Genomic DNA, 25,988 nt, shown 5'->3' on the forward strand with positions numbered 1-25,988 from the left:
GAGCCCAATGTGGGACTCGATCCCTGGTCTCCAGGATCACACCCCAGGCTGCAGGTGGCGCCAAACCGCTGCACCACCGGGGCTGCCCCTTGTATGTCTTTTCAGAGACAGTTGATGAATTTATGTTTGCATGAATACACATGTGTGTGCCTGCAGGTGTAGATAGAACACACATTATGAACATGAATACGATTTCTCAATGTGGTATGAACTCTATCTGGACTCTAAACCAAGGCCACAAATTTCCATATCCGCTTTCCATTCCTGGCCTCGACGACACAATGTGGCATAAAAGGTTGGGGAAACACATTTGACCTCTGCCTATCCCACCCTGACCACCACTCCCCGATAGGTCACAGTCAGTCCTTGGTCAGTAGTATATCTTCCATGAGTCACAGGAAACCCATTTTGCTGTGTACTTCCAATTTAGCCCAGATGCAAAGAAAGTAGGGCAACCTCTTTGTATTTTTCTAAATCAAACATGCCTTTTCAAATAAAAGAAAAATGTGCCATGAAAGAGTTTAAAAATTGAGGTCTGTTTTGAAATATTCAAGCAAAGTAGCAAAGTGGTGAAGGTGACAGGCATCTGGAACACAGGTGGAAAGAGAAAAAAAGTCCCAACAAAAACCATATGCAAACAAAGACGTATATCTCTGAAATGATAAGCAAAAATACTAACATTTTCAATCCCCACAACTGTGGAGGGATAGAAATGCTTGTTTTTGTCTCTTTAAAGTGATTTTGTCTGTCTCCTCTTTGTACTAATTCAATTCCATCCATTTACCCTATACTTCACTTTATTCACTCAATTCTTGGTCAATCCTGCCAACTTGCAGGGCCAGCCTGGGTTTGCACATCTTTCCAATGTGACCATCTTGGACTGGTGATGGGTTTTCTTTCATCTGCTTTCTGGGGAGTACACAATGGATTTGCTTCAGATCAGCCAGTTAACTACTAGTCATGGATCTCCCACTCAGCATGGCAAGTCTGTTAGATTAAGGGAGGTTCCTGCTCTGGAAGGGTTGATGTATGGAAGAGGCTGGGGTTGCAGACTCTTTTAACAGGGAAATAGGGACGCCTGGGTGGCTCAGCAGTTGGGCGCCTGCCTTTGGCTCAGGGCGTGATCCTGGAGTCCCCGGATCAGGATCCAGTCACACATAAGGCTGCCTGTATGGACCCTGCTTCTCCCTCTGCCTATGTCTCTGCCTCTCTCTGTGTCTCTCTCATGAAAGAATAAATAAATAAATCTTAAAAAACAAAACGAGACAGGGAAATAGACTCACAAAGAAGGTAGAAAAAAACAGTTCCCTGAATGTGATACAGTTCAAGAAGTGTGCTACAAAAAATGTCCTGGTTCTCTCAGAGATCTGAAATGAGGGTAGGGAGGGAAACTGCCACACAAGTCCTTTTTCTTGGGAAGTTTCTAAGAATCACCGATTAAAATTTGCTATTATGATTGTTTTCTGGGATTGCTCTGTTTATTCCCATGAATGTAGGCATTGTTCCCTGTTTGTGTCTCTGTTTACAGAATCTTATCTCTTTGTCTGCACTTCCAAGGTTTGGGCCCCAAAGGTGTAAAAAGCCATGTGGGGAAAAGTGAGAGGGAGGGTGCTGAGCTCAGGGGCAATTTGAAAACAAAGGGAAAAGCTCTTGAGTGGGGCAGAGCAGTCAGTTCTGCCCAATAAACTGGATGAGGGGGAGGAGGCCCTGCAAGCTAGGGACAGGCTGGGGTGGGAGGCTAGTTCTGCCCACAACTGGCTGTGATGCCTCCAGGGAGATTTGAGAGGCCTAATCTTCTGACCTGAGAAGTGGGAACTTCTCTGGAGATCCCTTTCAGCAACTGGCCCCACCTCTCAACTATTTATAAACTGGTAGGGGGATCCCTGGGAGGCTGAGCGGTTTAGCGCCAGCCTGCCTTCGGCCCAGGGCGTGATCCTGGAGTCCCAGGATAGATTCCCACGTGGGAGCCTGCTTCTCCCTCTGCCTGTGTTTCTGCCTCTCTCTCTCTCTGTCTCTCATGAATAAGTAAATAAAATCTTTAAAAAATAAAATAAAATAAAACTGCTAGGGACCTAACATACAGACTGTAAGACAGCTGAATCACTGACCTCTACCTCTGAAACCAATAATACATTCTGTTAATTAATTGAATTAAATAATATTTTAAAAAAGAGAGAATATGCTGCATTTCTTTAGCTATCTTCAAAATTAGCAGGAAATCATGAATATTTTCAATGTAATTTTTTAAATCGAGGTTATTCTTTTTTACTGAGTTCTTAACTACCATTGTTTCCTAGTCTGAAGGCAAACAATGGTAGTGCTGGGAAAATAAGCATCCCCTGACGGGCATTTTGTAAAAACCATCTTTGGCCTCTTCTGTGAGCTGTTAGGCCATCAGCTGCAGCCTCAGCACAGTTGTTTGGGGTTCTCGGAAAGAGAAAAACTAACCACTGTATTACCTGCATCCAGAGTGCTAGGCGGTCAGACACTTTGGGAAAGTAGGCTCACCATCTCTATGTCTCCCATAGCACTTGGACATAATGTCCACTTCAGTAAATAAGAACTGAATAGATAGATCACACATAAGAAGATAACTTGAGAAAAGTACAATGAGCATAACCTTCTAAAATGAGTCATTGTTAACTTACCCTCAGACTATTATAAAATGTGAATAAAGTATTCCCATTTAGTTTTGCTGTGCTAGTTAACAACATCCATGAGGAAATATGCTTTGTCATCATGTTCATTCAGAACAGGAGTCTGAAAGGCAGTATTGTACACTGGAAGCAACATCAGTTGTAGCACGAGCAACTAGTACAAGATTAGGTTGGCTTCCTGCAAGACTTGTTGAAACAATTTTTTATATTTAAACACACCTATTCATACACACACACCCCACAACATACTCCTGGTATCCCTCTGCCGAAACACTTCAGATCTACCACCTTCATTTTTGGTTCTGACAGTATTATCAAGAGGGAGGTAGAGGCAGGGAACAGCTACACTAAGAAACTGTCTCCTGGTCATCTGTGTTGAGGCTGATTTTAATAGAGCCTAGATTAGCTTAGATTGTGTGACTTAATAGAGTATATTATATAGAACTACTAATATAAATAGCTCTCAACATTCTTGAGATAGTAATAATATTCATTTATAGAACATGATTTTACAAAACAGTTTCATACACATCCACTGGCTCTGTGCCTCCATCTTCTCAACTCTGAAACAGAAGTGATAATAATAATACCAACTTGCACAAGAAGACCTTGTCAGTAAATGGAGGAGTCAGGGCTTAGGAGGCCTGACTTATGAGGCCATAATCTGACTTTCAATGAAAGTCCTGACTTCAATGTGAAAATAACCAGAGCATTGCTGAGATCTTGGCATTTTCCAGACACTCAATAAATATTTGTAAGTGGATGAATGAATGATTCGACTCTAAAAAGGGAGTCCAAGAGATTGCTCCCTGGATTTTTGGGTTCACAAAATAGTATGAATTTCACTGCAATAGACTGTTACTAATATTTCCCCTTTAAGAAACAATTTTGACATTACAGCATTGTTGGGACTAAACTCCACAAATTCATAGGCTTGCTTTATCACTCTCAAGTTCATTGAGGAATAAGTTATTACAGTACTCAGAATAATAGTGCCATCTAGTGACACTTCTGATTATTGTCTCTAAAATCGTATATGACAAGAGAGTGTGATGTATTCAGTCTGTGATCCTCAGCATTTTTCTGTCCAAAAAAACTTTTCTCAAAATTTCAGCATGTGATAGACTTTCACATCCTCATTCAAAATTCCAGATGACATATTTACAGAGCCTATTCATACCAGATTTTCAGGAGTTTATACATTTATATTTTCAAAGATTATTTCTTATGTTGTAAGACCTATCAGTTTTGAGTGGCAACACTGCTGCAATTATTTTTCAGAATAAACAATATTAAATATACACATTGATTATAAGACATCCCATTTTCAAAAACATTACAATATTTTTAAAAAGTCAACTTACAATCAAGGAAATTCATTATTCAAGTATTTATTCATATTGTATTACTGAACCTTGAAATTAACTTCTATGTAATTATTTTATTAGGAAAGATAATCTATTAAATGTATAATTAAATATAATTTTATTTTTATAAATATTAATGGCTTTTATATATATGATATATATGATATATAGTATACATAAATTTACATATTAGAAAAAACTTTGGCCAGACTACAGATATTATTTAATTAGTAAATTATAGGTTTAGTGAGAAGCCCACTATCTCTCCAAAAGTTCAGAAGCTAGTCTTGGCTCAGATATTGTCTTGTTATATGAAGCTGAGCAAGTCAGGGAACTTCTGTAACTCCGTATTCTCACCTGTAAAATGGATTAACAATGACTATATTATCCACCTCCTAGAATTTTGGAACTTCTTTATGATGCTAAGAAACTAACCATTTTCCTAAAAGAGCAGGTTCTGGAGCTAGACTAGCTGGACTCAAATTACAGTCCCATTGCCCACTAGTTGTATAACCTTGTTACTTCTCTGTCCCTCAGTGCTTCATCTGTAGAACAGATGTAATAAAAATATCTATCACCAAGGGCAGTAGGGTAACATGCTTAATACACAGTAAATATTTAGTATAGCTTTCACGATGTGATTACACACATACATACACATCCAGTGTGATAGCCAAAAGATCAATTGTCAACTTAAGAGATCATCCCTATATGGTTCTCAAGAAAAAGAAAGCTACTAGTGTTTTCACCACCATCACCAATATTTATTGAACACTAGAAAGGAACAAGGTCCTAACGCAGGTGCCTTATAGTACTAGATTCCACAACTCTCTCCTTAGATACTATAGACAAAAACAATATGGGATAGGGCAAGTCAACATAAGACATTAAAAAACAACTGAATTTTTTATAATCTTGAAAACTTCCCTTCCAATCCTTCACATCTGCCCTTAAGCAGAACAACAGAATAAATCAAAATGATGGAGATGGAATGATGCCAGAGAGCAGCAAGGGAAGGTTGGAGCAGAGGAAATAGACAAGGAGAGGCATTTTATAGCTACCTCCTCTATTTCTGGAGTCCAAGCCACCCTTGTGTCTTACCTGGATGACAGTGAGAGTCTCCTAACTGGAAGCCTTCTTGCTTCTAATCTTGCCTCTCCTTTCTGTACACAATGGCAAGGTTAAGTTTCCAAAAACCTAACTCACCTTTCTTCCTTCCCAAAGCCCTATGATTCCACACTTTTAGCAGCAAATACCATCCTTATGTCCTTCTCCTATGCTCTCCCAGTGCTCCCACCACAGCCCTGAAAGGAGCCTTTTAAGTGAGAATCCAGGGACCTCTTCTTGTCACACAGATCTCTGCTTAATGTCACGTCTCAAAGGTCCTCTGCCGCACTAGCTCTGTTCTTCATCCCACAGTAGTTATATGATATGGCTTATGGATCCTGCCTCTCACCAGAGAATGTGAGCTCCAGGAGGGCAGCATTTTTGTCTGTCCTTCCTCTCAGTTACCCCCAACACTTGCAACAGTGCCTGGCACATAACAAGTGACTGATAAATAATTGGTTTAATGACAATCAAGATTATCGCAGGAGGTATCACCTTCTCTCAAACATATAGTGATTCTCCACCTGGTTTGACACTGCATGGTGACTTTAAGCTCGGACAGGTGCTTCAGCTTTTCTAAACTTCAGCTCTCATTAAAAAGGCAGGAATGACACCTGTCTTACCTACCCCGTGAGTGCTGTGAGGATTAGATAATAAAGCTGAAATTTCTCAGAAGTTTGGAGCACGTACTAGACAGTGGAACTGCTCTCTCATTTTAAAGATGATGAAATGGAAGCCCAGAAAAATTATGTGGCAATAAATGACCAGGATATGCCTACCACACCATGCTCTAAGGCTCCAACATTAAATCATATGGAAATGGGTTGATTTTAAGCAGATAAAACATCAATAGCTTAAGAGAGGAAATAGATGCTGAACAAGACTGGGAAAATTTAAGATTTTTTTTTCCTTTTTTAGGTTTTTTTCTCCTATTTCTCATATTGCTTGGCCTTGAGGATTTTAAATGAGCTCTGTGGCAGCCTTGTGTTTTTCAGGCCTTGCCTATAGTCTACATGAACTATCTTCAAACATGATTGCTTAAAATCCTTTGTCTTCTATTTTTTTAACGGGAGAGTTTTTCTGAAATTCTCCTCAAATAATCAATTTCCACAAATTATTAAATTTCAATGACTATAAAACTGTTAGAATGTAACAGAAATGTCTTGACCTTTTAGGCATTTGGGGCTTTTCAGAGAGTGCACGGGGTTTCCAGGAATATAAGCTCTGGAGTGAGGTGCCCCACGTTGGAATCCCACCTCTGACTTACTCTAGTGACTGATCAATCACTCCACTCTGCAGAGCTCAGTTCCCCCACTTGAAACAGAGCTAATAAAAATGTATCTCACAAGGTTGTTGGAAGATTCAGTGAAAAAAATCACCTATGTGCAATGCTTTACACATAGTAAATGTTAGTAAAACTATTCTTCAGAATTTTGCCTCATCTTCTTAGGCTCTAAGATCCATAAAATGTTAAATGTTTTCTCAGAAATATATTTATCATCCAATAGTTTAAGCATCTGACTTACGAAAAGCATGAAAAAAACCTAAAGGCAATAAGTAGTTCTGACTGCATAATAATGTTATTTTGTACTTAGAAGTTCTGAAGAACATGGTCCCACATCAGTGAAAAATCAGCTTTACCATGAAATTTGAATTATGTGAAGTTGGAAATCTGAAAAAAAAACAAACAAAAAAACACTACCCCCAACTACCACTTATTTGTTTAACTTTCCATTATATTCCATTTGACTCAGCATAATCTTTATTTCAAAATAGTGTTTTTATTATTATAAAAATGTAAAAATCCAGCAAAACCAGAAATACCGGATATATTTTCCTGGGCTTTCACATTTGTTGATTTTTATTCTCAATCTCTTTTTCAGCACAATTTACAACCTCAACTCCATTTGCAGTCTGATTATACAAGTGCTAAGTGGCAGAAAGATCTAGAATAAATAGATAAAAAAAAAAGAGGCCAAGCTGTGAAACTAAGTTGCATGCAACAAGGTCTATGAGGGTGGGGGAAAGTGTCTGAGAATTAAAACAAAGACAAAGCAACTGGAAGTTTTAGCTAAAGTTCTTTCAATCATCTTTGTCTTTTGCTCCGTGTTTAAGGATGCGCGTGAACTCAATGTAATTGAAATTCCCCTTCTTGTCGATAGGTGCTTCCCTGTACAGCTCATCCACCTCCTCATCTGTAAACCGGTCTCCCATGGTTGTCAGCAGCTCTCTCAGGTAATCTTCCTGGATGGTGCCTGGAAGGCAGTAGAGAGAGAAGAGTCATGAACACTTCCTGGCACTTTAATGATTTCTTCCTTTTTTTTTTTTTTTTTTAAGATTTTATTTATTCATGAGAGAGAGAGAGAGAAGCAGGCTCCTCACAGTGAGCCTGATGTGGGACTCAATCCCTGGATCTGGGATCACACCCGGAGCTAAAGGCAGATACTCAACTGCTGAGCCACCCAGGCATCCCTAATGATTCATTTCTAAACTAGGTCAGTGTTAGAAAATATTTCAGAATATGCACATTTATGTGAACAAAATAAATTAGTGAACTAAGGCAATTTGTAACTATATCATTGTTTGCCTATTTTAGAGTTCTTTCATTTTAGAGAGTTTTTTTAAAAGATTTTATTTACTTTGGAGGGAGATTCTGTGAGTAGAGGAGGGGCAGAGGTAGAGAGAGTCAATCTCAAGTAGACTCTGCACCAAGTGGGCTCCATCTCATGACTCTGAGATAGTGACCTGAGCTGAAACCAAGAGTTGGACGCTTAACCAACTGAGCCACTCAGACGCCCTTAGAGTTCTTTCATTTTAAAAGACCAGTTATTAGATTATAATGCTTATGAAATTAATTTGAAGAAAGTGTTTTCTAGAGGGAAAAAAAGCCCTCTGTATTTCAGAGATGTAAAGAAAAACAAAAAGGCAGCTGCCCAGAAAAACAGACCAAAAGTGCAGGAGGGACAGTGAGGTTGTAACAGGTGGAGATGGGAAGCAGGAAGGAGGGAGTTTATCTGAGTAAGTGTGCAGGTGGCTGAGGAGAGGGTTAACGGAGAAGAAAAGGGGAAATGAAAGAAGAGATGTGAACAGCTAGGCTTTATACTCTTCAAAATGAGAGAAAAAAATTTCTTAACTGTTCAAGTTAGTTAATTTTACTTTTTGGTGAGTTTTATAGTCTCTTGAAGAAGTAGTTTTCATTGTTTAAGAAATTCTATTTCACAGACAATTCTCTATTTGGCTTTCAGGAAGCTCCGAACCAAATTCAAAGATTAATACCACACACTGGGTAGCTTTTTGACCCACATACCTGTGGACTCCCCATTCTTGGTCATATAATCCTATTATAAATGATATTCATTTTTTAAAACAAATTCCATGTTACTCACCTTTTTTCATTTCCTAAAAAGTGTTTCATATAGTCTGGAATGAGGGTGGGCATGCACAAACAAAGAGTACTCACCAGTTGCTTCTTCATCAAAGCAAGCAAAAGCATTTCTGATGACATCTTCCGGATCTGTGCCGTTTAACTTCTCACCAAACATCGTGAGGAACATGGTGAAATTAATGGGCCCTGGAGCCTCATTCATCATGGCCTCAAGGTACGCATCAGTTGGATTCTTCCCTACAAGATTTCACATTTTAATATTTAAGGACAAAGAACTAATTTCAATACACAATTATTTGGTTACTGTTATGCTCCCCAGCATATTTTTAAGTTACATCATCACCACATGGAACCATTTTTTCAATTTAGTTGCATTAAGAACATTCTTTTTATTTTCTGCATTAAGAACATTCTTAAAAGACAATTTTTGACAATGTAAAAAATCTTTGATATATCATTATAAAAATATATTGTGGGCTTAGGTTAAATGTTTTTCATTCATTGGTACTTTCTACAATTTTTCCTTCACTATTTTTCATTAAAAACAAGCACCTGAGGGGCACCTGGGTGGCTGAGTTGATTAAGCATCTGCTTTTGGCTCAGATCATGATCTCAGGGTCCTGGGATCAAGTACTATTCAGGGAGAGGGCCTGTTTCTTCCTCTCCTTCTGCCCCCCCCCCCCCCCCCCCAGCTCATGTTCTTTCTCTCTCACTTTTTCTCAAATAAATAAATAAAATCTTATTAAAAAAAAAAAAAAAAAAAAAACAAAAACAAGCACCTGAAACTATGAACCAGGCAATGACACATTTTTGCAACTTGAATGTTAATGTTAAAGGTCCATTAAGGCATTTCAATGCCAGTTGCTTAAAAAATTGAAATATCTGTATTTTCCGTTGTGGCAAAGTTGCCCATGAATTGGTATGCTTCAAAAATTAATTTAATAAGTTGGTCAAAAAAAAAAAAAATAAGTTGGTCAATTAGGCTAAAACTATTAGGTTGGTTTAGAATTGAGAGCTCATTTCTGGAGTAACAAAGGGTTCCTCTTAATCTAGGCATTTGTGAGGATCCCCAAAATGGAAGGACCCAAAGTCAGCCTCTTACTCTACCATCCCTCATTCACCTAACAAAAATTAATTAAGCATCTATTATGAGCAAGGCACAGGCTTGAATGTTCAATCTTTGTAATACAACTAAGTCCTTCAGTTTTCCTCCAGGCCTTTTTCAGTAGTGACCCGCTCAAAAGAATACACTTAGCTATTCTGAGCATGAAAAACACTGGGATCCAACCTACTTCCAAGTCAGTAACTTAGCTTGGTATCCTGATTCTATTCTCACTCTGAATAAAGAAAATGTTGCAAAATGTTAACTGGTACATCTAGGTCATCTAGGTAACAGATGTATGCATGTTTATCATACAGTTCTTTTTTTTTTTTTATCATGCAGTTCTTTCAACTTTTTGCAAGCTTAAAAAATTTCAAAATATTATGTTAGAAAAAAAGCAAATATAGGAACAAATTTGTGTCCTGGTTACTAAGAGGAAAAGAATAACAACCTCTCTCTTTGCTCTCTGGCCCTTGAACTCTCCTTTCTGCCTAATAGTCAAGCACAAGAAAACTCCAGAGTATAGAGCCTAACTTTAGGCCCTCCCTGACCTGCACACCTTCTCTGCCCAATCTACAGAGGACTCTTAGGCTTGCCATTCCCAACTGTAAGTCACTGCTGACTTGGGATGGAACATGAAAGACGTTCCCTCTCATCCTTTTAAAATCACAATAAACAACAAAATCCTAAAAGGAATAATAAATTAACACCCGTATACCAAAATGACAAAGCATAGTTTGTTTGCTTTAAATCTTGTATCTTTATGTTTTCTTTTACCTTAATCATAAAAAAAATTATAAATAAAATCCTCTTATGACTGGCCAACCCCAATACAGCCCTTCTCACCCAGACAGCTCTCAAAAGGCCTTTGAGATAAGGAAATCCTACACATCACAAAAAACAATTCATACAACACTGAATTATTATTTTTGGGAAGTGGGCATATTAAGAATATAAAAGCCTACCTAGAGAAGCAAGCATATCATGCAAATCTTCCTTGTCAATGAAACCATCTCTGTTCTGATCAATCATGTTGAAGGCCTCTTTGAACTCCTGAATCTGTGACTGGTCAAACATAGCAAATACATTGGATGTTGCGCGCTGGGGGCGCTTCTTGGTGGTCTTGGTCTTTGCCTTTTTGCTCGACATGGTGGCTGTTTAATTCTAGAGCTAAAAAGAAAAAACATAAATAAAGAATGCATAAAACAAACAAACAAAAAGAACCTGTAACACCTAAAGTTAGTGAGCAAAAATATCTTAATGTAGAATTATTACTTCAATTGTATAGGAATAAATATACATTTAAACTTTATTTACAATGTTATAATTAAATGGCTAGGAAAAAAGTAGTTTTGAAAATTTTAAGAAACAGAATAGAAATTATTATATAGCTTGCCTCCAAATTTCATGAAACCCATTTTTATTAAGTAGAAGTTAACTGAAAAATCTGTATCAATAGCTAGCATTTACTGAGTAGTTGACTATGTGCCAAGCACTATTATGAGGGTTTGGAGTTTCCCTCAAGAGAAAAGCTCCAAAGTTGACACTTCACCATACTTTTTTACAAGGATCATCCCAATAGATCCTAACAGTCCAATGCAATAGGCATTCTTTTTACTCCAATTTATTACCAATATTACATAACCTCTCTGAGCCTTAGATTTTCAAAATACAATGTGAAAACCAGAAAAGCTCATGCAATCTTGTTTCACAGCAAAACAGTCTCTACTTCAATGTAAGTGAGACTTAAGTGAGGGACCATTCGCTGAGACTAGTATAGTCACTGTATAATACATGTTTACATATTCAAAAGGCTCTCATCTTAACAAAATTATTGTAACCATTTTTTAAAAAAGGATCTTTATGCCCAACATGGGGCTGGAACTCACATGGGGCTTGAACTCAGGACCCTGAGATCAAGAGTCACATGCTCTACCAACGGAGCCAGCCAGGAACCCCAAACCTACTCTTTCTTTTTTTTCCCCAAACCTACTCTTTAATCTTGCATCCTTTGTAGCTTCATCCTCATTTCCTCTTTCCTTTGACAAAACTTTTAGACTAGCAATCTGATACTCAACTGTCTCCATTTTCTCTTCTTTCCAATCACTTCTCAATTCTCTATAGTATATCTTTGGTGACAGCCTCTAATACTCTACTGAAAGCCACCAATAATTCAGATGTCAAATACGGGGTGCCTGGGTGTCTCAGTCAGTTACATGTCCTACTCTTGATCTCAGCTCAGATCTTGATCTCAGGTTGAATTCAAGCTCCACGTTGGGCTCCACACTGGGCATAGAGCCTACTTAAAAAAAAAAAAAAGCATCTTATAGAATGAACATATTTCATTCCATTTTTATTTGCAGTTTTAAATAATCAAACACAACACAAAAATACTATCAGCTGTGGAATTAGAAAGTCCTGAGTTCCAATCTCAGCTCTATCATACATACTACCTTAGAAAATCCAGAGACCATGGGATCCCTGGGTGGCGCAGCGGTTTGGCGCCTGCCTTTGGCCCAGGGCGCGATCCTGGAGACCCGGGATCGAATCCCATATCAGGCTCCCGGTGCATGGAGCCTGCTTCTCCCTCCGCCTGTGTCTCTGCCTCTCTCTCTCTCTCTCTGTGACTATCATAAATAAATAAAAATTAAAAAAAAAAAAAAAAGAAAATCCAGAGACCAAAGCAATTTTTCCATCCAATGTCTTATTCAATCTTCACAATGGCCCTATGAGATAGGTATTATCTAGGTTAAAGTATACAATCAATGGCCCTATGAAATAAACAATATTGCCCAAAGAGAGGCTTGGCCTTTGTCCCTGTGCTTCTGGGAGGTAATCTCTAAGCCTGTGGAATATCCTGCCTGATATCTGGAGTCTTGAGTCACATCAGACAATCTAACAGTGTAATTTATTGTGGAGGTAATGGGTCATGTGTTATCAGTTTGACCTCTCAAGGGGCTGGAGACTGAGGTCAGCCACAGAGCACCTGACAGTATCTACGTGATGGAGCGCCAATAAAAACTATGGATACCAAGGATCAAGTGAGCTTTCCTAGTTGGCAATACTCCATGCATATTGTCACACCTCTTTGCCAGGAGGAGTCAACCCTGTCCATGGGAGGACAACTGACAGCTCTGATTTGGAACCCTCCTGGACTCTGTACTGTATATCTCTTCCTTTGGCTGATTTTAATCTGAATCCTTGTATTGCAACAAACCATAACTAAGGGTATAACAGCTTTCAAGGATTCTGAGAATTCTAGCAAAATTATCAAACCTGAGGGTTGTCTTGGGGACCCAAATTTACGATTAGTATAAGAAATGAGGGCAATCTTGGGGACTGTTTTCTAACTGTGCAGCCCCATAGTATGAAAGCAGAAGATTAGCTGGGGCAGTGGCTGACCAAAGCAATTCTGTACCAAGTTTCTAGGACTTTTAGTCTTGAACTTTATTTTACAGTAAACTCTACACCCTCCTTGGAGCTCAAACTCACAACCCTGAGATCAAGAGTTGCATACTTGATCGACTGAGCTAGCCAGGCACCCCTAGCCTTGGACTTTTAATCTACGTTGTTTATTTCTTTCTTCAATCCAAAAAAATATCCCACTGGGTCTACTGAAGCTTGGCTTAGTGGTACAGGTTTGAAGTACACCAGCCTTTGAGTTCGTACTCAAACATTCCAACTCCTTCTCTATCCCACATAAATGTTAATTTTCCCTTCTGTCCTGTAACTTAGCTTATTTGAGCTTAGTTATATTGAAGGTTAAATCAGAGACAGAATATGGCCCACCAGCAAGGCACTTGTCTAAGCTTTAATTGTTCCTATTCCAAAACAGTTGGACTAAAATTCTTTCATGCTAAAAATTCTATGATTCTACTTCTTCAAGATAGAATATGTACAAAAGATAGTAAATCTGAAGATAAGAATTAGTTCTCTCAATATCTGTGAATTGTGCAATAGTCATTTAGAAAAACTTCCCAGAGTAAATTTTTATTCTCTCTCTCTTTTTTTTTTAAAGATTTTATTTATTTATTCATAGAGAGAGCGAGACAGAGAGAGAGAGGCAGAGACACAGGCAGAGGGAGAAGCAGGCTCCACGCAGGGAGCCCGATGCGGGACTCGATCCAGGGTCTCCAGGATCACACCCCAGGTTGTGGGCAGCGCCAAACCGCTGCGCCACTGGGGCTGCCCAGTAAATTTTTATTCTTAAAAAATAATTATTGTGTCATGCTAATCCCACATCTAACCCAAAAGTATATTATACTTAAACGTTTCTGCAATTCTCCAAGAAGCTGATGCCAAGATGGGATTAAACATGCAAAGATTTTTATTACGGCAACACCTGTGAGAAAGAATGAGGGAGGTAACCAATAAGGCTAGAAATTCCATTAGATGGTAAGGCAAGTCTGACCCCGGCGAGTAAGGTAACACGGAAGGAAGGTGAAAGATGAGCAATTCACTAAATGGCCCTAATCAAAATAGGGCACAGAGCAGTAATAAGCTCAATGTATTAACACCATAATTTCTTCTAAAAAAGTTTTTTTTCCCAGCACCTGCATGGCTTAGTTGGTTAAGTGTCTGCCTTCGGCTCAAGTCATGATCTTGAGGTTCTGGGATTGAACCTTGCATCAGGCTCCCTGCTCAGTGAGGAGTCTGCTTCTCCCCCTCTGCTCATGCTTTCTCTCTCAAATAAATTTTTTAAAAATATTTTATTTATTTATTCATGAGAGAGACAGAGAGAGAAGTAGAGACACAGGCAGAGGCAGAAGCAGGCTCCTCACAGGGAGCCCAATGTGGACTCGATCCCCAGACTCCAGGATCTTGCCCTAAGCTGAAGGCAGGCGCTCAACTGCTTGGCCACCCAGGCATCCCTCAAATAAATTTCTGTAAAAAATTATTTTTTAAATGTTTTTCCCCCTGTGCTTTATTTTAAAACTGTACACATTTATATATGCACATGGTACCTAAACACTATACACATACACATAAAATATCAGCTGATAAATTATCAGCTGAAAAGTGAGGCAAAGTTGTTCTGAAAAGAACTCTACCCCCCAAAGAAACTACCATTCTCTTTTTCCTTTCTTTCTGAGATAAATATCTTGGCTTCCTCTTCTTTCTCACTTCCTACTCACTTTCAACCCACCACAATCTGGCTTTTATCCCTCTACTGCAACTGCTTTCAAACTGCCAAATCCAGTCGAACTCCTTGGATTACTCTGTTGTATTTGACATCATTTTATTCCTCTTTTCTTTGGAGCCTCAACAACTCTTGGCCTTGGTGTACAGTAATAGTAGAAATGAACTGTCCAAAATGGGAAGACAGTACAAGGTTCCCAACCTTGAAGACCTTCCACTCTAACAAGGGAGACGCCTAAAAGTGATATTGGAAGGTTGGTTTATGTAAAATGCTTCATTTGACTTGGTAATACCAATTTACTCTTATCTCAGTTCTATTTTTATGATTGGTCCTCCTCCATTTTGTTAGGTTTTTATCTTCTCCACTCACCTAAATATTCACGTTTCCCAATATTCTAGCGGTCCATGGCTTATTAAAATTCTTCTCATTCTGCTTTCCATGGATGATCTCATCAACTATCACTGGTGTGACAACACTGATGACTCCCAAGTCTGTATCTCTAGGTCTGAACTTTCCATTGGGCTCCTGATTCTAACATCCACTTGCTTGTGAAAGGCACCCATTTGGACACTCCACAGACACTCATAATCAGTGTACCGAAAACTGAATTCATTCCCATTTCTAAATTTTCTTACTTTTCTGTCTTCACTAAGCCAGAAACCTACGAGTCATCCCCAACTCATCCCTCTTCCGGATGAATCAAGCTCTGCCTCTTAAATATTTCTCAGATTTGCTCATCTTCCTCATTCTTCTCCCACCATCCTTACGTAGGCCTTCATTATTTCTGCATAGAATATTTCTATGGCCAACTAACCTATCTTCTTGCTTCTCCATCCCTCTAAACTGTATGTTCCAGCTAGTGGTGTCTAACACATGAATATGACCTTATCTTTCCCTTAAAAATCTTTGGCTCCCCACTTCCTATAGGACAGAGAGTACAAGGTCTTAAGCATGTGGGACACTTGGGTGGCTCAGCAGTTGAGCGTGTCTTTGGCTCAGGGAGTGATCCCAGATTCCCAGGATGGAGTCCCACATCGGGCTCCTTGCATGGAGCCTGCTTCTCCTCCGTCTGCCTGTGTCTCTGTCTCTCTTTCTGTGTCTCTCATGAATAAATAATAAAATCCTAAAAAAAAAAAAAAACAAAAAAAGTTCTTAAGCATGGTATACAGAGTCCTCCTTTCCATACTTTACATTGATCTTTCCAGCCTTATCTCTAGCCATTCTTTGCTTTGTACTCTTCCTTTAGCAACACCAAACTGCTTGTATGTGTCCATGGCACCATGCAGTTTATCTTACATACTTCTGTTCTTGCTATTTTTCCATCCCAAAATGCGTTGACGCCAGAGAGAAAATTAAAGGTCTATTCAATTTATGGCTCCACTACCATTTACTGAGTGACTCGTGCTAGGCACATTATGTGCATTAAACTTAACATACCTGCTTTATAAATGAAGAAACTGAAGATCGAAGCTATTAAATAACTTCCCCAAGGTCACCTAAGAGTAGAGCTGGGGTTCAATCCCATTTATTAAAGGTTATTTCTACTTTTATATTTTTCATTTTGTATTAAATGTTCTTCTAGTTATTTTACCACAAAATTTTTTTTAAAAAAACTTTCAATACTACCAATGTAATCCAACACTGACTCTTTTTTTTCCTTAAAATTTTATTTGAGAGATAGCACACACATGTGTGCAAAAGAGAGTGGAGAGAGGGGCAGCGATAGAGGGAGAGAGAGAACCTCAAACATATTCCCCTCGTTTAGCAGGGAGCCCCACATAGGGTTCGATCCCACAACCCTGAGATCATGACCTGAGACAAAATTAAGAGATAAATGCTTAACTGAATGAGCAACCCAGGCACCTCCCATCCCCAATACTGATTTCTGAGTAGCAACTTTCCTCTGAATTCAAATCCTCAAGTTTTCTTTTTTTTTTTTAATTTATTTACATTCAATTAATTAACATATAGTATATTATTAGTTTCAGAGGTAGAGTTCGGTGATTCATCTGTTGCATGTTAACACCCAGTGCTCATTAAATCATGTGCCCTCGTTATTGCCCATCACCCGGTTACTCCATCCTCCACCTCTCTCCCCTCCAACAACCTTCAGTTTGTTTCCAATGGTTGAGTTTCTCTTGGTTTGTCTCCCATAATCTTGAGTTTTCAAATAAATTCAGACTATACTGGGGAAACCAATGTTTCCAGTGCAATGAATAGAATTGCATAGTGGAATGGACAGTATAACGTAGGTTTCTTTAATTAGGTGACAGTATTTCCTACCAGTCATGGCCTTGGGTTGACATCATAAAGGCTTGAAACCTTTATCTAACACTGCCAAATTAACGTTTTAACATATACATGTTAAAGCAAAAACAACCATCAAGCCCTACTCTTAAACTGTAATTAAGAAAATTCATATAAACCAGTATTTAATGTAATGAAGAACACTGAACAGCAGTAAAAGCTTCTCATTTTCTCTTCAAAGTTTTTATTTCATTATTTTTGTAAATTTTTCATATAGAGTGAACTAAAGGTTGTATGTACTGTTATACAGAGCTATAAGAAGGACAGAGATATGGGAATACTGGTCTATGTGGTTGTGGTGTCAACATATTTAGATAATAAATCCACATGTCTATAGAATACCTATAATACTGATGTGTAAATCAAAACAAGGGCACAATAATCACTAATAAGCAGAAACTGCTTGTGAACTCCATCCAGCCTATATGACTTTATTGGCTTTTATGGGGCACAGTCCATCAGCTCCCTAGGACTCACATTCCTTTGAGGTTTCTTCCTTTAAGTATCTTAAGTCAGTCAGTTGCTGTCACCATATGGCAAGTAAACATGTCTCTCACAGCAGTTAACCTTCTGGTTTCAATCTTGGCTGCACATTAGAATCACCTTGGAAGTTAAAAAAAAAAGAAAAAGAAAAAGAAAAAAACTGATGCCTAAGTCCTAGTCTGGTCTAACTGAAACTGAATAATGGGTAGGGCTCAGGAACTTCTGCTTTAAAAAGTGCCACAGGTGATTCCATGCATGAGGATTGAGAACAAATGAGTTAACAATTTAGAAAGCACTATTTATTCACTGAGTTCCCTTCAGTTTTTAAAATTTGGTCATTATGTTTCAGTGGAGACCATTATTATGTTTTAATCTAGAGATCTGGATACTAGCTCCAGTTCTGTCATTCACAAATTACATGACCTTTGGTCATTTTAGCTTTCCTGGGCCTCATTTTTCTCATCTATAAAAGAAGTAGATCAGAAGTCACAAACTGGCGACTACAAAACTATATGCAGTCTGCAGGAAGGTTCATTTAATTCTCCCAAGGATGACCTTTTAAAAAGCCTTTAAAAGTAACAGAATTAGTTTGCCAACATTTTAAAAAACTGAAGTTACTTTAATAAGAACAAATTTCAGACATCTTGAAAAACCGTTATGATAAGGAATCACTTGACCAGCACTCCCAAGTTCCTGTCGATAATGAGTATTGAGTGTGCAATTCCCATTGCTCCCTACAGCTTCCTGTCACAGTTGGAATTTGTTTATGTGACTGCCTGGCCTCTGAGAGCATCTGAACTTGTTCCTTGGCTACAGTGGTAGCCGAACTCCAGGATGGCTCTCAACATTTCCCATGCCCTTGTGCAATCCCCTTCAACAGTGAAAAGGGTTGACCTGTGGAGAAAGGTAAAATAATTTTCCTTCTACCTTTCTGAGTTCTTGGCTGATATAATTATAGATTCACAAAAGAAAAACAGAAGTTTATTAACATGTATACATGGGAAATATCCAGGAACAGCCAACTCAGAAAGGTAACTTAGAACTCAGCTTAAATATCATCTCCAGGTAAAGCCAAAAGGAAGGTATGTGTGAGGGGAAGAGGCTAGTTCCGCAAGTTACACAGTAAACAGGGTAAGGCTTGTCATGTAGACTGAAGTTAGGGCTTTCACCACTGATAAGAGTCGCAAAGTTGTCTCCAGAGAGTAATCTTTGTTCTTCCTGGTAGGGAGGGGAGGAAGGACACCTTTATAAATTTATGTCCTGCTTTTGTGCAAATAGGAGGAGGACAGAGTGCTTTTCTTGTGTCAGCTTCAACTGCCTTCAGCTTAAAATAATCTTTATGCCAAAGTAGTGTATTTTGGAGTGTCATATTCTGCTACTCTTCATAACCAATAGGATACTGCAAAAATGATAGTGTGTGACCTTGTAAAAGACATTGCAGCTTCTGCCTTGCTCTCCCTCAGACCACTCAATCTAGGGGAAGCCAGCACCAGGTCACAAGGGCCCTCGACAGCCCTATGGAAAGGTCCATGTGGCAATAAACTGAGGCCTCCTGCCTAGAGCCAACATCAAGCTGCCTAGAGCCTTGCCAGCCATAGGAGTCAGCCAACTTGGAGGTGGATCTTCCTTCAAATGACTGCAAACCTAGCTGACACCTGGACGCAACCTCATGAGACTCAGAACCACTGACTAAACTGCCTTGCAATTCCTAACCCTCAGAAACTGTTGATTGTTTTTTTAAGGTGCTAAGTTTGGGGTAATTGGTTATATAGTACTAGAAAACTAGTAAAGCCACTGTTTCCTTGGCCTCTTTAATATTAAAATAGGGCAGTGCCTTTATTTCAGAATTATGGCCACAGTCAAGTTTGTATTAGACAGGAAATTTTTGATTCCAGGTTAGAAAATTTTAATTCCTTCCGTTCAATTTCTCCAAGTTCTGTGGGTTCCTCTTTCTTCCTTTTAAAAAGGATTTTATTATTTTATTTTTTAAAGTAATCTTTTACACCCCGTGTGGGGCTCAAATCTACAATCCTGAGATCAAGAGTTGCATGCTCTACCAACTGAGCCAAACCAGGAACCCCTAATTTTTGCCATTTAAAAAGTATTTTTCTAGTAATTTAACCATTTCATCTAGATTTTTAAGTGTTAACGCACACTCATAAAACCATTTAATTACTTTTTAAAAGGGTATTTAAGTAATCTCTACCCGCAACATGGTTGCTCAAACTCACATCTCCTGAGATCAAGAGTCACATGTTCTAACTGGGCCAGTCAGGCACTCCTTCTGTGGCTATCTCTTTTACCTACAACAGAGTCACCACTTCCTCAACATTCCCATCAACACTACCCTGTTCTTCTGATTCCTATGCTAATTTGCTAGTTCTTCTTGCTTCCTAATTAGGGTTTTTTTCTCAAAGCTCTCTTCTTGAAGTATTGTGCTTTTCTTCAGTACTGGTAGAAAAAAAAAAGAAAGAAAAGAAAGAAAAGAAAGAAGAAAAGAAAGAAAAGAAAAGAAAAGAAAAGAAAAGAAAAGAAAAGAAAAGAAAAAAACCAAGAGCGGGGATCCCTGGGTGGCTCAGCAGTTTAACTCCTGCCTTCAACCCAGGGTGTGATCCTGGAGTCCCGGGATGGAGTCCTGCATCGGGCTCCCTGCATGGGGCCTGATTCTCCCTCTGCCTGTGTCTCTGCCTCTCTCTCCCTGTGTCTGTCATGAATAAATAAAATCTTAAAAATAAGAAAAAGGAAAACCAGGAGCATAAAGTTACTTCTCAAAAATGATGTAACTGGGGAGGGAAGAGGGGCTGGTTTTGTGAGCAAGGGATGATGAAGAGTCTGAGTTTTAGCCAAGTTCCAGTAGAATGGTAGTGGAGAGGCCCAGAGGCAGGATGGTTAGGGGGTCTCCTTTAGCAAGTCCAATTTGTAAGTAAAGGCACAAGAAGAGGCCTAACCTAATGAATGCAAAAAAGCAGAGAGCAGTTCTGCTAAAAACTAAGGTAATTTCTTTTATTTATTTGGTCATTTCGGATTCAATTCTCACACTCACTACAGTTTATCAGAACTTTTGGAAATTTCTCATGGATTCCCACGGTCATTATTATAGTCAAGACTCATGTTAATGCTACTTAGGAAGATCAAATGACTGTATACATGAGCCAAAAGTCAGAAAACAGCAATGATAAGGAGAATTTAGTATATAATCAAGCTAAAATAGTCCACAAAATTAACTTCATATACTTAATGACATATCATTGTTTTTATGCTGCATATTTAGGCAAATATGTAATCGGATCTATAAATTATTATATCTATTATTTCTTTTACAGAGCCAAACACAATTTTTACAGCTTTCTTCTTAGTACCAGTACCAGCTAAGCTTTCCCCATAGCATACATTTTTTAATATTTACCACATACATTATAATGCTGTCAGTTTTTAATTATGTGTTTTATGATCATCACAGCTGGCAGTAAACTCTCCATCTCCTGAACTCCCATATCATTTTGTTTTATTATAGTGAAATTTATACATGGTGAAATGTATAGATCTTAAAATGAGTTTTTATAAATGTGAACACCCATGTAATCACCATTCCAATCAAGTTATAAATGTTAACAACACTCCAGAAAGTTCCTTTCAAGTCAATGACCCTCTCCTATAAACAACCATTGTTCAGATTTCTATAAATCAGAAATTTATTAAATCAATTATAGTTTTGTCTTTGACATCCTTAGAAATGGAATTATACAGTGTATATTCTATAGACTTGACTTCTTTCACTCAATATAATATTTCTGAGATTCATATGTCTTGTTGGATTTATCACTGGTGTATTTATTATTATTTTTTTTTTTACTGCTCAGTACTGTTCTCTTGTCCTGCCATTTACTTATACATTTTTATGGCATTTAGCCTTTTTACCTTGGATCGTATGGTATAGTAGAATGCCTTACATTCAGCAGGTGCTCCATAAATACTAGTAAAGCAAATAATATGCTTCCTTCCTACTGCAAACAGAATTACACATATAAGGTAGATCCCGGATCTGACTCCCCTAATAAATCTTTTCTCTATGGTCTACCCATGGTTCGGCACTAACTCTACTGGACTGTTCCCCAAGAGATCCTCAACAAAACTTATCAGTTAACCCGTTCTGTACCTGGAAGAAGACAATGGTAATAACAGATAATAACTGAGTGCTAAATATGTGCTAGCCGCTGCTCTAAGCATTTTACATATTAACATATTTATCCTCAGAATTTATGATACAGATGCTGTTATCCCCATTTTTCAGATGAGAAAATTAGGGCAAAGAGAACAAACAATTTGCCTGCAGCCACACAGCTAGAAAATGTAGTTTAAATTCAGGATCTGTACTCAGGAAGTCTAGCTCCAAAGCTTGTACCACTGGCCCCTGGTATCCTTTGTATAGACAGCTGAAATTCTCTATCACGAACACATGGATATTGGGGGTACCAAGCAATGTCACCACACAGCTAACATGCAGAATAAGGAAGATATCAAAGATTCTGGCAACAAAAATCATCCCCAGATACTTGGTGTCTTTGAATCCTAGAAGAGGAGGGCAACCAGCCCATTTTTGGGCTCTTAACTTTCCTAATCCTACAAACCTTGCCTGAGCTGTCCTTCAGAAGTTTCAGTTCATCCTGTCAAAACTCAGTCTTTTTAAAGCATAAATGAATATCATATATTATCAATATTATAAAAGTCGTTTCATTCAACAGAGCCTGAACAAAAAGCTGTGCACCTAGTTATGAGGTCCAGTGGGGTCCACCTAATGCTCAGAGAAGATGGACGGCATATATGAATCCTTCAAGTGACCTTGGGCAAATTCATTTCCCTGGGTTTCAGTTTCCTCAATTATAAAATGAAAGATAATCTATAAAACAGGTAATCTATTTCACAAGATCATCTATAAGGTTCTTCTAAATTCTAAAATTTAAAAATTCTCTGACCAAAAGACCATTCTAAATCCATCTTTAAAAAAGGCTGCCAAACTAATCCTCTCAACACCCCCTTTCTTCCTATTACTCTCTTTCTAAAGAATCCAAAATGACGGCCTAAAGCCTCTTACATAATCTTTTATTTCTCAGTCAAGTTTTCAAGATATCCACGAAAACACCTCACTTATCTACCTACCTACCTTATTATATCCAACTATTTTTCATTTTAGTTCTTGTTCCATGCAGGCTGGTCTCCCCACTGTCTCCTTTTCACACGACACAATTCCCACCTTTTCAGCTTTTGGTCTTATTACTTCCTACTACAGATCCTGCCAGAAATACTTAAGTTCTACTTCCTAGGGCTGAGTCCAAGGTCTTCAATGAGGTCATGATTCTTTCTCCAGGAAATCTTTCTTGACTTTTGTTACTCATCCTTTTCTTCAATCAACAAGAATGAACTAAATCTTTATAAGATGCAAGACACAGAGTTACAACCCCTACAGGAATCGTTACATTTTAGCCTGTACCAACCATGTACTCGGGAACAGGTTCTCTAACAGTCTGGGACTCTTCATTTAAGGCAAAGCGCAGGCACCAACGGACTCCCACCTAAAGCACCCAGCGCTGTGTCCAGGGGCACAGAGGCACACATCAGTGTGTTGGGGGGCACAGAGCACTCAGCACCCTGAGGGGGCACAGAGGCACCCAGCACCCTGCAGAGGGCACAGAGGCACCCAGCACCGTGCAGAGGGCACAGAGGCACCCAGGACCGTGCGGGGGCACAGAGCACTCAGCACCCTGGGGGGGGCACAGAGGCACCCAGGACCGTGTGGGGGGGCACAGAGGCACCCAGCACCCTGCAGAGGGCACACACAGAGGCACCCGCACCGTGCGAGGACATAGAGGCACCCAGCACCTGGGGGGGTGCACAGAAGCACCCAGCACCGAGTGGGCGCACAGAGCAGCCGCTCAACACCCCTCATGGGCCCTGGGCCCGCGAGGGCAAGGCGCCGGCAGGCACCAGGTGGGTGAAGTCACCCCGAGGACGCAGGGCCGGTTACCCGCGGCTGGGGGCCCGGCGAGCAGGGCGTCTCCCCTGCCCGGCTCCAGCCGCCCGGCGCTACCCGGCCTCTGCACTTGCAGGCCCGGGCCGGGCGCCGCCAGGACCTCCCCGCCCGCCCCACTCGCCCACTCGCCCACTCGCCCACTCGCCCACCCGGACGGGTCCCGCCGCCCCCCCACGCCCCGCGCCCCTGCCCCCGGGGGCGGGGTCCGGCGGCGGGCGCCGGGCTGGAAGGGGGGAAGGGCGCGGCCCCAGGGGGTCGTGCGCTGGGGCGAGGGCCACTCACCGACGCGCGACACCAGAGCCCGGCTGCCCGCACGGACGACGACGGCGGCGGCGACGGCTGGGCTGCGGCGCGACAGTGGCGGCGGCGGCACTTCCTGCCTGGAGAGGTGGGCCGGAAAGCGCACCGGAAGGCGCGGCCGGATCCAACTCGGGACGGGGGATGCCGGCGGGGATGTCGCTCAGGACCGAGCGGCGCGGGCCGGGGGGCGGGGCCGCGGGGCCCGGCCGGGGCGGACGAACACAGCCCGGGCTCCAGCGGCGGCCGGCGGGACCCGCCGCTGCGTCGCCCCTGGCGTGCGGCGCAGCCCCCGGCCCGCCGTCCCCCCCGCGTCCCGCCGCAGTGCCCGCGGCCCTTCCGCATTCCTCGGCCGCCGCACGCCGGGCGGGCCGCGCCTGGAATTTGACCCGGCGGGGCGGGGCGGGCCGCGGTCCCTCCGGATTTGGGGGTCCCCGGGCGGAGGCCGCGCACCCTGGGCTCCCAGATTAGCGCGCCAAAGTACAGCCCGCCTAGTTCCGTTTGAGGTGGAGGCAGAACGAGCCACTGTTTGGGGTGCGTCCCACCTAGTGCTGCGGGAGGCAGGAGGGCGGCGGCCCCGCGCACCTGCCTCCGGGAAACGCTTTTTCGACCGAGCTTCAGCGGGCCTTGGAACATCTGCCCGAAATTATCCGGCCTTCCAGACCCCGGCCAGCCCGTGACCGTTTCGCTCTTCCCTTCCAACCACGACAAAGTTTTATTCAAAATATTTGCTTTCCTTTGGGTCAGCGGATGACAGGACTGCGCACACGCGGGCAGGAGCGCTGCACAATGTAAAATGCCCTTCGGGGCGGGGCGGGGCGGGGCGGGGCGGCCCGGGGCGGGGGCGGGGCGCAGCGGTTTAGCGCCGCCTTCGGCTCCGGGCCTGATCCTGGAGTCCTGGGATCGAGTCCCGCGTTGGGCTCCCAGCATGGCGCCTGCTTCTCCCTCGGCCTGTGTCTCTGCCTCTCTGTGTCTGTGTGTCTCTCTCATGAATAAATAAATCTTAAAATAAAATGCTCTTCGTCGAAGCAGGAAGCCACTAAGTTACATGATCTGGGTTTTGTTTTAGAGATTGTTTGTTGCCTATACCCTTCGGTTTCCTCATCTGGAATAATATAGAGGAATAGCACTATTTCTGGGTAATGGAGGATAAGTCATCCTAATACCAGACCTTTATTGAGCACTTGTGAGTACCTGCCTGAAAGTGTGACAGATGCTGGGGAAGAGGAATAAAAATGCCTTTGTATCCTAGAAATCTTTTTTTTTTTTTTTTATCCTAGGAATCTTTGATCAGAAATTCCTAGATAGTAGGAACCATGTGCTCAGCACTCTACCAGTTCTACAGCAGCACGTGTAAGCAAAACCTGGAGGGCTTTGTAAAAGATTCTTGAGCCCCACACACTCAAGATTCGGTACCTCCATGGTGGGGCGTTAGTTTGCATTTCTAATAAGCACCCTGGGAATGCTGACCCCGGGGTCCTCATCTGGGAGGGTCTGGATCATTACGGAATGCATCTTCTCATGATTTGAAAAGCAATTTCTGAAAAGTCACACCATTCCAAAATATTTACTCTTTCCCTTGGCTGCAATGTGCTCTTTGGTCCAAAAGTGTAACTTTTTATTCCACTCAAAATCAGAAGATTTTGACTTCCTTCGGCCTATAGAGTTCTTCAAGAGATCTATTACCATCCCATAAGCCATCACCTTGGCCACCTTAATTAAGATCATACCTGAGGGACCCCGACTGTACCTTGATTGTGATCTCCGTATTTGTTTATGGAACTGCTTTCCAATACAACAGTCATTGACCACATGTGGCTATTTAAATTTTAATTAAAAACTCAGCTCCTCGCTTATATTAGAAACATTAAGTGCTCAATAGCCACATGTGGCTAGTGTCCTTATTGCAAAGCAGAGAGAGCATTTCTGTCACCATAGAGGAGAGCCCTGTTATAAAAAAATAATTAATTCTAAGGTATATTGTTCTCTAGATTCAAAAGAAAAACATATTTATTAATGAAAAGCCCAACATCTAAATGTCTACCACTTGGGTAATGGCTAGGGCATATCCATGTCAAAGACAATTATGGTCATTAAAAAGAATGGCTAAAAATA

The 25,988-nt window shown here is 40.8% G+C and overlaps 2 protein-coding genes across 2 annotated transcripts; both read right to left on the reverse strand.

Annotated features, from left to right (window-relative positions):
* Nucleotides 1–6,892: 6,892 nt before the first annotated feature.
* LOC121485206 (myosin regulatory light chain 12B) lies at nucleotides 6,893–24,008 on the reverse strand. The gene is made up of 4 exons (XM_041745305.1): nucleotides 23,859–24,008; nucleotides 10,584–10,788; nucleotides 8,592–8,753; nucleotides 6,893–7,386 (listed from the first exon to the last, which is right to left on the reverse strand). The coding sequence occupies exons 2-4, from the start codon at nucleotides 10,765–10,767 to the stop codon at nucleotides 7,214–7,216; spliced, it is 519 nt and encodes a 172-aa protein (XP_041601239.1). The 5' UTR covers nucleotides 10,768–10,788; nucleotides 23,859–24,008; the 3' UTR covers nucleotides 6,893–7,213.
* On the reverse strand, nucleotides 23,544–24,509 carry LOC121487373 (translation initiation factor IF-2-like). The gene has a single exon (XM_041749030.1). It carries the CDS (start codon nucleotides 24,507–24,509, stop codon nucleotides 23,544–23,546), a length of 966 nt encoding a protein of 321 aa, XP_041604964.1.
* Nucleotides 24,510–25,988: the final 1,479 nt, after the last annotated feature.

Source organism: Vulpes lagopus, chromosome 1, assembly GCF_018345385.1.
Source record: "Vulpes lagopus strain Blue_001 chromosome 1, ASM1834538v1, whole genome shotgun sequence".
Classification (NCBI taxonomy): domain Eukaryota; kingdom Metazoa; phylum Chordata; class Mammalia; order Carnivora; family Canidae; genus Vulpes; species Vulpes lagopus.